Source organism: Limanda limanda, chromosome 14 (assembly GCF_963576545.1).
Source record: "Limanda limanda chromosome 14, fLimLim1.1, whole genome shotgun sequence".
NCBI lineage: Eukaryota > Metazoa > Chordata > Actinopteri > Pleuronectiformes > Pleuronectidae > Limanda > Limanda limanda.
The window spans coordinates 513,337-527,274 of NC_083649.1; the positions used below are offsets into that span (position 1 = coordinate 513,337).

At 45.9% G+C, this 13,938-nt stretch overlaps 1 protein-coding gene across 3 annotated transcripts; it reads right to left on the reverse strand.

Moving 5' to 3' along the window:
• Positions 1 to 473: 473 nt before the first annotated feature.
• Positions 474 to 13,271, reverse strand: ap4m1 (adaptor related protein complex 4 subunit mu 1). 3 transcript variants are annotated; one of them, XM_061086504.1, is made up of 16 exons: positions 13,208 to 13,271; positions 12,553 to 12,676; positions 10,987 to 11,072; positions 10,492 to 10,598; positions 9,856 to 9,952; positions 9,284 to 9,394; positions 8,447 to 8,521; positions 7,991 to 8,053; positions 7,854 to 7,920; positions 7,330 to 7,383; positions 6,865 to 6,971; positions 5,570 to 5,661; positions 5,275 to 5,319; positions 4,527 to 4,577; positions 936 to 1,053; positions 474 to 798 (listed from the first exon to the last, which is right to left on the reverse strand). In XM_061086504.1, exons 2-16 carry the CDS (start codon positions 12,608 to 12,610, stop codon positions 607 to 609), a joined length of 1,323 nt encoding a protein of 440 aa, XP_060942487.1. In that variant the 5' UTR covers positions 12,611 to 12,676; positions 13,208 to 13,271; the 3' UTR covers positions 474 to 606. The 3 variants fall into 3 exon arrangements, with proteins under 3 accessions (XP_060942487.1, XP_060942486.1, XP_060942488.1); XM_061086503.1 differs by having other exon boundaries at positions 13,108 to 13,245; XM_061086505.1 differs by lacking the exon at positions 13,208 to 13,271 and having other exon boundaries at positions 12,553 to 13,096.
• Positions 13,272 to 13,938: the final 667 nt, after the last annotated feature.

A 13,938-nucleotide genomic window follows, 5' to 3' on the forward strand; every position in this document is an offset into this window, starting at 1 on the left:
TCCCTGGTCCTCCCTGGTGTCCCTGGTCCACCCTGGTCTCACTGGTGTCCCTGGTCTCCCTGGTCCTCCCTGGTGTCCCTGGTCTCGCTGGTCTCACTGGTGTCCCTGGTCTCACTGGTCTCACTGGTGTCCCTGGTCTCACTGGTCTCCCTGGTGTCCCTGGTCTCACTGGTCTCCCTGGTGTCCCTGGTCTCACTGGTCTCACTGGTCTCACTGGTGTCCCTGGTGTCCCTGGTCTCCCTGGTCTCCCTGGTGTCCCTGGTCTCACTGGTCTCACTGGTGTCCCTGGTCCTCCCTGGTCTCCCTGGTCCTCCCTTGTCTCCCTGGTCCTCCCTGGTCTCCCTGGTCTCACTGGTCTCACTGGTCTCACTGGTGTCCCTGGTGTCCCTGGTGTCCCTGGTCTCCCTGGTCTCACTGGTCTCACTGGTGTCCCTGGTGTCCATGGTCTCACTGGTCCACCCTGGTCTCACTGGTGTCCCTGGTCTCCCTGGTCCTCCCTGGTGTCCCTGGTCTCCCTGGTGTCCCTGGTCTCCCTGGTCCTCCCTTGTCTCCCTGGTCCTCCCTTGTCTCCCTGGTCCTCCCTGGTCCACCCTGGTCTCGCTGGTCTCACATGCGGAGGCTGTAGGAGTCGGAGTGGGTGACGTAGCGGACCCAGCGCTGGGCCGGACCCGGCTGGACGGGCGCCAGGCGCAGGAAGCGGATCTGCAGCCCGGTGGCGGTGACCTTCGGCAGCTCGAAGCTCAGACCCACCGGACCCACCTCCAGCAGGGAGGCGGAGCTGAGGCCGGCCACCTCCAGCTGGGGGGGCAAAAGGTTGGTTTGACAGTGAAAACTGGTGTGTGTGTCTGTGTGTGTGTGTGTGTGTCCATGTGTGTGTGTCCATGTGTGTGTGTGTGTGTGTCTGTGTGTGTGTGTCCATGTGTGTGTGGCTTCACCTTGAACAGAGCACAGAGTTGTGTACCTCCGGGGAAACGAGGGATCTGCCAGACAACAGCTCGGCTCTGGGGCTTCAGCTCAGAGCTCTGGTCTGGACTGCTGAGCTCCTGTGACAGACTGCACACACACAGACACACACAGACACACACAGACACACACAGACACACACAGACACACACAGACACACACACAATCAGGTAACTACAGATGCTGCCTGTGGAGGTCAGAGGTCACCAGGGGGGTCGAGGTTGGTGCAGTGGAGGTGTTGCAGAGCTGAGGTAATTCTTTCAGAGTTTAACACAAACACACACACAAACACACACACAAACACACACACACACACACACACACACACACACACACAATGTGATGGATAATCCTGTCCCAACCCTTTCAGATGATCAGTTTCCACCAAACTGATCCAGAACAGACGAGAGCATTCATCCACAACACACAACCAGCACACAACACACAACCAACACACAACCAACACACAACCAACACACAACCAGCACACAACACACAACCAGCACACAACACACAACCAGCACACAACACACAACCAACACACAACCAACACACAACCAACACACAACCAACACACAACACACAACCAGCACACAACACACAACCAACACACAACACACAACCAACACACAACCAACACACAACCAACACACAACCAGCACACAACACACAACCAGCACACAACACACAACCAGCACACAACACACAACCAGCACACAACACACAACCAACACACAACACACAACCAACACACAACCAGCACACAACACACAACCAGCACACAACACACAACCAGCACACAACACACAACCAGCACACAACACACAACCAACACACAACCAGCACACAACACAACCAACACACAACACACAACCAGCACACAACACACAACCAACACACAACCCACAACACACAACACACAACCAGCACACAACACACAACCAGCACACAACACACAACCAACACACAACCAGCACACAACACAACCAACACACAACACACAACCAGCACACAACACACAACCAGCACACAACACACAACCAACACACAACACACAACACACAACCAGCACACAACACACAACCAGCACACAACACACAACCAGCACACAACACACAACCAACACACAACACACAACCAGCACACAACACACAACACACAACACACAACCAACACACAACCAGCACACAACACACAACCAACACACAACACACAACCAACACACAACACACAACCAGCACACAACACACAACACACAACACACAACCAGCACACAACACACAACCAACACACAACACACAACCAACACACAACACAAAACACAACCAACACACAACCAACACACAACACACAACCAGCACACAACACAACCAGCACACAACACACAACCAACACACAACCAGCACACAACACAACCAGCACACAACACACAACACACAACCAGCACACAACACACAACCAACACACAACACACAACACACAACCAACACACAACCAGCACACAACACACAACCAGCACAAAACACAACCAACACACAACCAACACACAACCAGCACACAACACAACCAGCACACAACACACAACCAACACACAACACACAACCAGCACACAACACAACCAGCACACAACACACAACACACAACCAGCACACAACACACAACCAACACACAACACACAACCAACACACAACCAGCACACAACACACAACCAGCACAAAACACAACCAACACACAACCAACACACAACACACAACCAGCACACAACACAACCAACACACAACACACAACCAACACACAACACACAACCAACACACAACCAGCACACAACACAACCAACACACAACCAGCACACAACACACAACCAACACACAACACACAACCAACACACAACACACAACCAACACACAACACACAACCAGCACTGACATGGCCTCTATTAAAAACATAGGGTTTTAAAACTAAAATCACCTGCGTCCACACTAACACCTGAACACACGTCACATGACCGTTCACGCCCACTGGTCATGTGATGTAAACAGGAAGTAGATTGTCTCTGAAGGAGGAACAGTGAAGGTGACGAGTCAGAGCAGAGACGAGGTGGAAGTGTTACTGACAGGAAGTGTTACCGACAGGAAGTGTTACCGACAGGAAGTGTTACCGACAGGAAGTGTTACCGACAGGAAGTGTTACAGACAGGAAGTGTTACCGACAGGAAGTGTTACCGACAGGAAGTGTTACTGACAGGAAGTGTTACCTACAGGAAGTGTTACTGACAGGAAGTGTTACAGACAGGAAGTGTTACCGACAGGAAGTGTTACTGACAGGAAGTGTTACTGACAGGAAGTGTTAGCGACAGGAAGTGTAACTGACAGGAAGTGTAACTGACAGGAAGTGTTACCGACAGGAAGTGTAACTGACAGGAAGTGTTAGCGACAGGAAGTGTTACCGACAGGAAGTGTTAGCGACAGGAAGTGTTAGCGACAGGAAGTGTTAGCGACAGGAAGTGTTACTGACAGGAAGTGTAACTGACAGGAAGTGTTACCGACAGGAAGTGTAACTGACAGGAAGTGTTAGCGACATGAAGTGTTACCGACAGGAAGTGTAACTGACAGGAAGTGTTAGCGACAGGAAGTGTTAGCGACGCTTTGTGTTCACGCTGCTAGTCGAGTCATGTGACTGATGAGAACCAATCAGGACGAGAACGTCCGGTCATCGTTTACTAACGTCCCAGTTTCAGACTCAAACACAAACTCAGAGTTTTCAAATCAAAACGAGAGCAGCAGGCGTAACCATAGCAACAGTGTCTCAACCTCACTGTGTAAAGAAACTTCACGTCTGTTAAGATTGAAGATAAATAAAGTTAATTAAATTGATATTAATGTTTTACACAAATAATTCTGCTTCTTTCTTCACATCACTGATGTAAACTGTGGTCGATTGTTGAGAAACACAAACCAATGGAAAACTGACGGTTTTATTATATACACAAAAATCTGAAAAATATCTCTTCCACCTAAATTCAAAATCGTTTGGTTTTATAAACATTGTTCTATTTTTATGTCAATGTTGCAAATTCTATCATTCATTATTATTACACTTATTTGATTATTTAACAGTTTGATTAGGATATCGCTTCCTATGATTTACCATCTCTCCACAAAGACAAAGAAGTTAAAGATTATAACGTTTTAATTCCCTTTCTTCTACGTTTTCCGGTGTTTATTTGACATTGTTTCATCATCGTCAGTATTTATATTTTCAGCTCATCAGCGGATCGTGCAGAACTCTGAGCTGATAAAGTTTGACAGATTTAAGAAAAGAGGAACAAGTGTCAGTGGTCATGTGACCTGTGAACATTTCCATGAGTTTAAATAGCAAAGCAGCAGCGCCGTGGTCGGCTGCTTCCTGATTTGTTAATGTTGTTTCCTATTGAAACTCGCTCCAGGTTTTTCCATGTGACACCCGGAGCTTCCTGTTGGACCAGTGCAGTCCAGCTCTCAGATCATTTCCATAACAAACATCAGATTTTAATGTCAGCACATATTTGCATGGGAGCGTCTCACCTCACGGAGCCTTTGGGGACGGGCACGGTGGCACACACGTTAATGGCAGCGCTGCAACCACAAAGACATCCTCTTCATCAGCATCTTCATCTTCATCATCATCACAAGTGCTAACGTTCATTAATCCTCCACATGTTTATAAACACTCTGTGCTCAGTTCATCAGAAGATTAAAAGCATCATTTACTCAACTACTCTGTTTACTCTAACTACATTCTTCTTCTTCTTCATCAGCTGTCAATCATCATGTCATCAAATAACTAATTAAAACCAAACTGGCAGCCATGTTTTTTACAGTAACCCAGACAACTGAAGCTACCACGGGGGGGGGGGGGGGGGAGACATGCAACGTGTTAGTGCATGTGTGTTTGTGTGTCTGTCTGTGTGTGTGTGTGTGTGTCTATCTATAGCTATGAGGCCAATTTTGGTAATGTACCATCATGGTGAGGACATTTGTCTCACAGATTCAGAGTCTGTCTCAGGGTGAAGACTGGACCCTTCATCACTGAAGCTGGTTTCAGACTCCAGGTGGAATCCAGAGAGTCGTCTCCAGAGTTTGTTCCACAGCTAAACAACTGTTGTGTCCTCACAACGATAGAGAGGTGTGTGTGTGTGTGTGTGTGTGTGTGTGTGTGTGTGTGTGTGTGTGTGAGATCTGTAAAGCTTCTTTTAAACATTTTAACTTCAGAAGAACTTGGTTTGTTTTTGATGTTTTTTTAAAGACGTTTGATGATGAAATAAAAACTCACGTCTTCGGAGGCAGATCACAGCGAAGCTTCATGTACATCACCAACCTGAAGAAGAACAAACCTTTAACCTTTAACCTTTGACCTACAAATCAACTTGACTCATATTCTGATGGCAACAGATATTTCATTGAACGTCCAGAGTAAAAGAATAACTGTTGTTTTTATAAAAACGTGTTTGATTTGTGACATTCAGTGTTGGAGCCTCATATTAATACATGTTAAACATGAAGGACTTTTAATTCTTCCCATCCAAGCGTCACGTGGTTGTGTGTTGTGTTGATCTTGTCGTCTCTACCTTCCTCCGCTGTCTCTCTCGACGGTGGGGAAGAGGCGGAAGGGCGGGGCCGAGGGCAGGTCGTTGCTCAGCTGGTACGTCATCACTGTTTGCTGTGAGCAGACAGGATTTCAATAGTTAAATATTATAAACAGGAGAACGCATCAACAGTGCTGCGGACCAGAAATGAGACAAAATGAGAGGTTTTTATCTTAAGTCGAACTAAATCAGAAGAGGAATTTGTTATATTTAATAAATAAAGTTAAAGTTGTGATCTGTCCAGAAAATGAAATCAAGTTCAGACTGTAATCATTTCTACTGAAGTTTATAGAAGTGAAGGTCGTGGTTTCAACTCGTTCAAGGGTCAGAGAATGAAGAACCGTTAGGAGTTCAGCCTCCTCACTGTGGCTACACAGGTCAATACAGTAATATTGAAGGGGACAGGTTATTATACAGAATTCACCAAAGATGGTTTGCACTAATGTGGTTTTCACACTTACACACCTGGTAAGGAGCTGTGGGGTTACCAAGGTAACGAGTGCACTGGGGGGGGTTAAAAGTGGATGTTTTGGTGGCGCCCGGAAGTCTCTGTGGTTGATTTGTTTGTAAAAATAAACGCACAAACTAGAAGATCTCCGGATTACATTATTCCCTCGACTCCTACAATATGTTGATTTGTATTAAACTCAGTGTAATGAGATTTTTTGTATGTTGGTATAAAATATATCAAATTTTAATGGTTTATTATTTTACTAAAAGTTCAAATTAAATCTTGAAATTTCAACTTAATTCTCGTTCTTTTGGTTTTATTCACAAAATGAAGAATCGGATGTATTCTTGAAATGTAATAGAAATATATTTTTTATAAATTATGTTTAGTTTTCTACACGATGGTTTTACGGGTCAGAGTGTGAAGCTGCAGCTCGTGGAGCCGTGTGTGAGGACAGACATGAGGACGGACTTGAGGACAGACTCGAGGACAGACTCGGGGACAGACTTGAGGACAGACTTGAGGACAGACTTGAGGACAGACTTGGGGACAGACTTGAGGACAGACTCGAGGACAGACATGAGGACAGACTCGAGGACAGACTCGAGGACAGACTCGAGGACAGACTTAGGGACAGACTCGAGGACAGACTTGAGGACAGACTTGAGGACAGACTCGAGGACAGACTCGAGGACAGACTTGAGGACAGACTTGAGGACAGACTCGAGGACAGACTTGAGGACAGACTTGAGGACAGACTCGAGGACAGACTTGAGGACGGACTTGAGGACAGACTTGAGGACAGACTTGAGGACAGGGGACGCACCTCGCCCTGACTGGGACACAGACGCAGGACGCGCTGGCTGTCGAACTCGTCCAATCGGACGGCTTGATGGAAGCTGCACTCATCGACCCGGACAGCCGCTCCGTAACCTGGAGACAACACCAGGAAGTACAGGTGGTTCCACCAATCAGAGCAGGCTACGGCTGAGGTCACAGTGACCTTTGACCTCTGACATCTAATCAGTTCATCTGTGTCTGTGTGTCTGTCTGTGTGTGTGTGTGTCTGTGTGTGTCTGTGTGTGTGTGTGTCTGTGTGTGTGTGTGTGTGTCTGTGTGTGTGTGTGTGTCTGTGTGTGTCTGTGTGTGTGTGTGTCTGTGTGTGTGTGTGTCTGTGTGTGTCTGTGTGTGTGTGTGTCTGTGTGTGTCTGTGTGTGTGTGTGTCTGTGTGTGTGTGTCTGTGTGTGTCTGTGTGTGTCTGTGTGTGTGTGTCTGTGTGTGTGTGTGTTACCTCTGAGCTGTGACTTTCCGATGCTGAACTCTTCATTCAGACCGATTCTCATCTCTATAAAAAGACGACATGTTATCAAAGATATAAATTCCTACTTATAACAATATTTTATTTATATATGAATAAATATATTTATACATTTATTCATATATTAAGGACAAATACATTAACACCCCGTGTCATTTTACTAAAGAACGCTTCTCTACACATAATATTCACGTCTATATAAGGTTACTGTTATGTTCACACTCTCTGTATTGATCTTGTAATATATTTAATTGTTTATGTTTTATTCTGTTTGATACTTTCACGTGTTTCTCTTCCGTCTCATTCTGACGACGTTCTGCTGTAACGAGTTCATCTCGTCTCTGATTGGCTGGGGCTGGATGCTGTCATCAGACGGATGTTTAGAGGAAGAGTGTGATTGGTCGGGGTTAGTTTGGGGCGGAGCTAGGTCTGGTACCGACATCAAACTAAGCATGTGGGTGAATGAAGGTTCTGGTCTCTGGTTCCTTTGATGTCACCTGAGCAGCTGGACATGTAGCACTTGACTTTGATCTCTCCCTCCACGTCGGCCTTCATCACGACTCCCTGAGACACAGAAACAGGTTCAGCGTCGGGTTCTGGAGTCGGGACCGAGCCAGCGGCTGACGCTACTCACGTTGGAGCCGATGACCACCGACATCCTCTCGATCACGTCCACAAATATCTCGCTCTTTCCTCCCTGGAAAAAAACAACATGTGTGGAAACTGTGAGGTTAGTTCTCAGGAAGTCAGACTGGGACCAGACTATTAACTGGAACATGTGGATTTTAAATCTCCCGGCGTCTGAGTCAGTAAACGTGGAGGAGGGTTAGGGTTAGGGTTAGGAGGAGGGTTAGGGTTAGGGTTAGGAGGAGGGTTAGGGTTAGGGTTAGGAGGAGGGTTAGGAGGAGGGTTAGGGTTAGGAGGAGGGTTAGGAGGAGGGTTAGGAGGGTTAGGGTTAGGGTTAGGAGGAGGGTTAGGAGGGTTAGGGTTAGGAGGAGGGTTAGGGTTAGGGTTAGGGTTAGGAGGAGGGTTAGGAGGAGGGTTAGGGTTAGGGTTAGGGTTAGGAGGAGGGTTAGGAGGAGGAGGTCACCTGCTCTCTGGACTGGATGGGTCGGGTGGCTGCAGAACTCGGAGCCACTTTACTCTGCTGCGTCTCCGCACCGAACTACAGAACAACAACAAGGGAGATGTCAAACAGTCATGTTGTGAACACAATGAGAAGCTAGTGCTACTTCATATTAAAAGTACACAACTTAACATGTGTGTAAATTACAAACACAACATTTTCTCCAGTTCAGAGAAACACATGAACATTCCACTGGTGATGAAACATACAACACTTCAGAAGTTGGATTCACTTCAAGACACAACTGTGAGTCTGAGGACACACACTGACTCTGAGGACACACACTGAGACTCTGAGGACACACACTGAGTCTGAGGACACTCTGACTGAGGACACACACTGAGTCTGAGGACACACACTGAGTCTGAGGACACACTCTGAGTCTGAGGACACACACTGAGTCTGAGGACACACACTGAGTCTGAGGACACACTCTGAGTCTGAGGAAACACACTGAGTCTGAGGACACACACTGAGTCTGAGGACACACACTGAGTCTGAGGACACACTCGGAGTCTGAGGACACACTGAGTCCTCAGAGTCTCAGTGTGTCCCCACGACAGACAGGATGTTATTCCTGTTGGACACATGATGTGTGACGTCACTGACCTGAAACATCTGCTTTTAGAAACAGAAATCACATCTGCAGTAACTGAATCATGGGGTTAAATAATCAGTGAAAACAATCAAGATGGCTCCTCTATCGCCTCCTGGTGTCTGGCTGCAGTATAGGTCAGCCACTCCTCCTCCTCCATGTTGGCAGATGGGACCAAACAAAACAAACCACAGCAGTGAACGCACCAGGCCGACATTGCTCAGGTCAAACAGGCTGAAGGGTCGAGAGGAAACTGCTTCTGTCTGGATGAAGTTCTTCAGGACGTCGGAGGACGTCGTCTGGACATAACCGTAGTCCTGAGAGGGACACACACACACACACACACACACAGACACACACACACACACACACACACACACACACAGACACACACACACAGACACACACACAGACACACACAGACACACACACAGTCAGGTGCAGAGTAACTTCCTCTTTCCTGAGGTGAAGCTGTTTTCTAAATGTTGAATTCTTTGCTAGGGAGAATGAAGTATGATTTCAGAAGGAAACATATTCTGTTTATATTCAGGTTGAGTTTTTTTACTTTGCAGAACTTTTACATAAAAACCTTTATAACCCACTAGAGGAAAGTTCATATGTTTAACAGTTTGAGATCTGAGCAGCTCAGTGTTCAGTGGAGTGATGAAGACGAGCAGCTCAGTGTTCAGTGGAGTGATGAAGACGAGCAGCTCAGTGTTCAGTGGAGTGATGAAGACGAGCAGCTCAGTGTTCAGTGGAGTGATGAAGACGAGCTCACCAGCAGCTCGTCCAGCAGCTCGTAGATCAGAGCGAAGTTGCTCTGCAGCAGCTTCTCCGACAGCGAGCCGCAGTAATCCTTCACCAGCGCCGCCAGCCTGTGGACACACCTGCTGTCATGTGACCTGCACAGCTGACATACACCCCCACAGCTGTGTGATGATGACACCTTTACTCTTTATATTTATGTTTAATACATCAATCAGTTTTCTATTCATTTTGAATGCATCCTTTCATATTTCTATTTTCAATTATTCAGAATCTTCTCTTGTGAAACAAAACCTGAAAACGATTTTAAGAGTATTATCGTGATATTTGTCTCTTCTTTATATTCAGATGCTTGTTTAGTATCAATGTTTTTATTACAGGTTTTAATACAACTATTTAAACTTGAATATGACTTTTAACGATTAAAAACATCAAACGATCTGCCAATACAGTGAAAATAAAATCACTGACACTTCCCAGGTTTACATTAACTGACAAATGATTTTATATAAATTCATAAAGATGAAGAGATAAATATAAACTGTGATATTTGTCTACATGTTGTGTGTGCTAGTGTCAGGTCTGTGTTCCCGTTTTGTTCTTATTTCAAACGTTCCAACTCAAAGACTTTTGAGCATAAACTTCGTACCTGTTGAGAAACTCGATGACGGTGAACGGCGAGGAGTCGTCGGTTGTCGTGGCGACCCAGTACAGCCCTCCCTGCCTGACGTGGATGAAGTGAAGATCTTTGTGAGTCTGCAGAATCCAACACAACAACGTGCTTCAGGTCAGAGGAGGAAAATGTTTCAATGTAAAAAGTTTATGGATATAAATCCTGTTCTCTTCTTCTTTGACTCCTGTATTATACATGAACTTATTATGTATTAACTCACATTAACGCCTCTGACGTTTCTGATCAGTGACCCACAATCCTTCACTTCCTCTTAGTCTTCATTAAGGATCTCGTCTAAACTCTTTTCTCGGTTCCTCTGAACAAATTGATTCAATCTTTTTAATTCAATATTAAGTTTAATCCTCTTTCTCTCCTGTCGGCTGAACTAATGGAACTAATGTGCTAAAAATGTAGTTTGATTGTCTGAGGGTTTGACGGCATCCTCACATACACACACAGAGACAATGTTACCATGACAACCGGAGGCTGGTCTCCAGTCAGCGCTGTGACCTTCTCGTAGAAAGTACCGACGACATCACTTCCAGCTTCTCCACGGACTGATGCTCCAGTTAAGTTCATTTAAACAATGAAAGAAGAAAAGTAGAAACAAGCGATCTTTCATTATTAATTATTCATTCATCTATTAACGAGCTGATAGACTAACACATGCTGAGTAGTTCTGGTTAATGTAACTCAAGATAACCCGCTGCTTCCTGTGTGATCAGCTCAGTCACACATGGAAGTTTGACTTCTGAAGAAGAAACCAGCAGATACCACAACTGAGGGAAACTCTCTGAAAGTGGATCAGAGATCCTGATCCTGGTGGTGGACCCTGATCCTGGTGGTGGATCCTGATCCTGGTGGTGGATCCTGATCCTGGTGGTGGATCCTGAACCTGGTGCTGGATCCTGATCTTGATGATGGATCCTGATCCTGGTGGTGGATCCTGATCCTGGTGGTGGATCCTGAACCTGGTGCTGGATCCTGATCCTGGTGGTGGATCCTGATCCTGGTGGTGGATCCTGATCCTGGTGGTGGATCCTGATCCTGGTGGTGGACACTGATCCTGGTGGTGGATCCTGATCCTGGTGGTGGATCCTGATCCTGGTGGTGGATCCTGATCTTGATTGTGGATCCTGATGGTGGATCCTGATCTTGATTGTGGATCCTGATCCTGATGGTGGACTATGATCACAACAAGACTGCTTGATATATAATATTTCTCCTCAGAGACTCGACTGACAATAATCCATCAGGTCATTGATCTTCAGTTCTGCTACAAACTGTTTATTCTAATCAAAGCTGTGAAGACTCTGATCTCTGTGATGTCCTCTGTTCCACGGGACATCTGCTGGACTCGTGTCCGTCCTGGAGACGGGTCCTCACATGTGTCTCCTGGAGACGGGTCCTCACATGTGTCTCCTGGAGACGGGTCCTCACACGTGTCTCCTGGAGACGGGTCCTCACACGTGTCTCCTGGAGACGGGTCCTCACACGTGTCTCCTGGAGACGGGTCCTCACACGTGTCTCCTGGAGACGGGTCCTCACACGTGTCTTCTGGAGACGGGTCCTCACATGTGTCTCCTGGAGACGGGTCCTCACACGTGTCTCTGAGGTTTCTACCTTCTGCACCTGCTACAGGTCTCAGTAGTTTGACTCTTGTTGAAGACCAGAGGACATCTCACCTTGTTGAAGACGAGGAGACAAACTGGGACCTGTGAATATGAGACTAAACAAATAAAATGTGATTGATTGAAACTTGTGTGCAGATGTTTAATGGATGAAATAAAGAGAAACTTTGAAGAACCTCATTTTAACGTCTGTTTGAGAGAAGAATTTATTTCTTTCACTGTCAAACTGAAGTTCAGAAAGTTAAAACTGACACGTGTTCTGGAATTAGTGTTGTGTCATATATACTGTGTTGATAGAGTGTTGTGTTATATATAGTGTGTTGTTATATATAGTGTGTTGTGTTATATATAGAGTGTTGTGTTATATATAGTGTTGTGTGTCATAGTGTGTATATATGGAGGATACAGTCTTTGTAGATGAGCCGGTCGCCCTTTGATGACAAGATGAAGATCTGACAGATCATCCTGTGGAGACAACCAATCAGCTCTCAGGTTGGAGGCGACACAGTGGCTCCTCCCCCTGCTGGTGCCTTCAGATCAAAACAAACATGTGACATATTCTGAGCGTTTCAAATCTCTATGGAAACAACGATTCAAGTTAATATCACACCAACTACACAATGACTGGCATATCATCACAATAAAAACGTTTGTGTAACACAAAACAGGAGTTTGGTTAAACTGAGTGAATGTGATGTCACTTCAATGAACTGTTATCACAGTGATGCTAAGTGAAGCTAACAGTAGTATCATGTTGCTACCGTTAGCTCCATGAAGCTAACCGCAGCCTAGCTAACAGTAGTATCACGTAGCTACCGTTAGCTCCATGGAGCTAACCGCAGCCTAGCTAACAGTAGTATCATGTAGCTACCGTTAGCTCCATGAAGCTAACAGCAGCCGAGCTACCGTTAGCTCCATGAAGCTAACAGCAGCCTAGCTAACAGTAGTATCATGTAGCTACCGTTAGCGCCATGAAGCTAACAGCAAGAGTTCGTATAGTGTAGCTTTCACAGATCAGATTATTAAAATTACTATAATAGTAAGAAAATAAACGTAAATACTGTCCACGTGTTTTGTTTCTCTCTCTGATCCTGAACCAAGCGACACTGATGTTTACCAACCGGGTCGGTCGGTGTGTGTTCGCCGAGCAGCGCCGCCTGGTGTACGGGAGGTTCACTGAAATATGTCAAATCTGCGTCAGAGGTAGTATTTGGAAAAGATATGGAAAGAAAGTGTATGGAAAGATTCAACGCTTCATGAAGTTTTGAATCTTTCCATCCAACTGGTTCACTCATAGGCCGAAGCTTCATGGTGCTTCATGTGCTCTCCTGCGCCATCAAGTGGACATTACATGTAATTATAATGATATTAATGGTGTCTGTCTTTATGATACAATGGTGGGGTCAAAAGGGAAAGTGGAAACCAGTCGGTGAGAGTGTTGTGATGTGAATGTGCTTGTGTTACTGAGTTTGAGACTGTGCCTATGTGTGTGGGGACTTAATGTAACACGTACAATAGGCATAACAGTTTATTTAAAAACAACAGCCCCCCCCCCCAATCCTCTAGCATATGTTGCAATGTGACGGTCTCTGCTCCGCTGCTTCTCTGTTCACTTCCCTCAGCTTAACGGAAGCAGTTGAACCGCTGTGGGTTTCCAAAATAAAACGCATACGGCAAAATAAAAGACATACGTCAAAACGGTGGCTGCAGTCCCAAGTTGAAAAGGATTTAACACAACTTATCATATTCACACCGCTACACAAGCACACGCACAACAACGTCCCAAGACAAG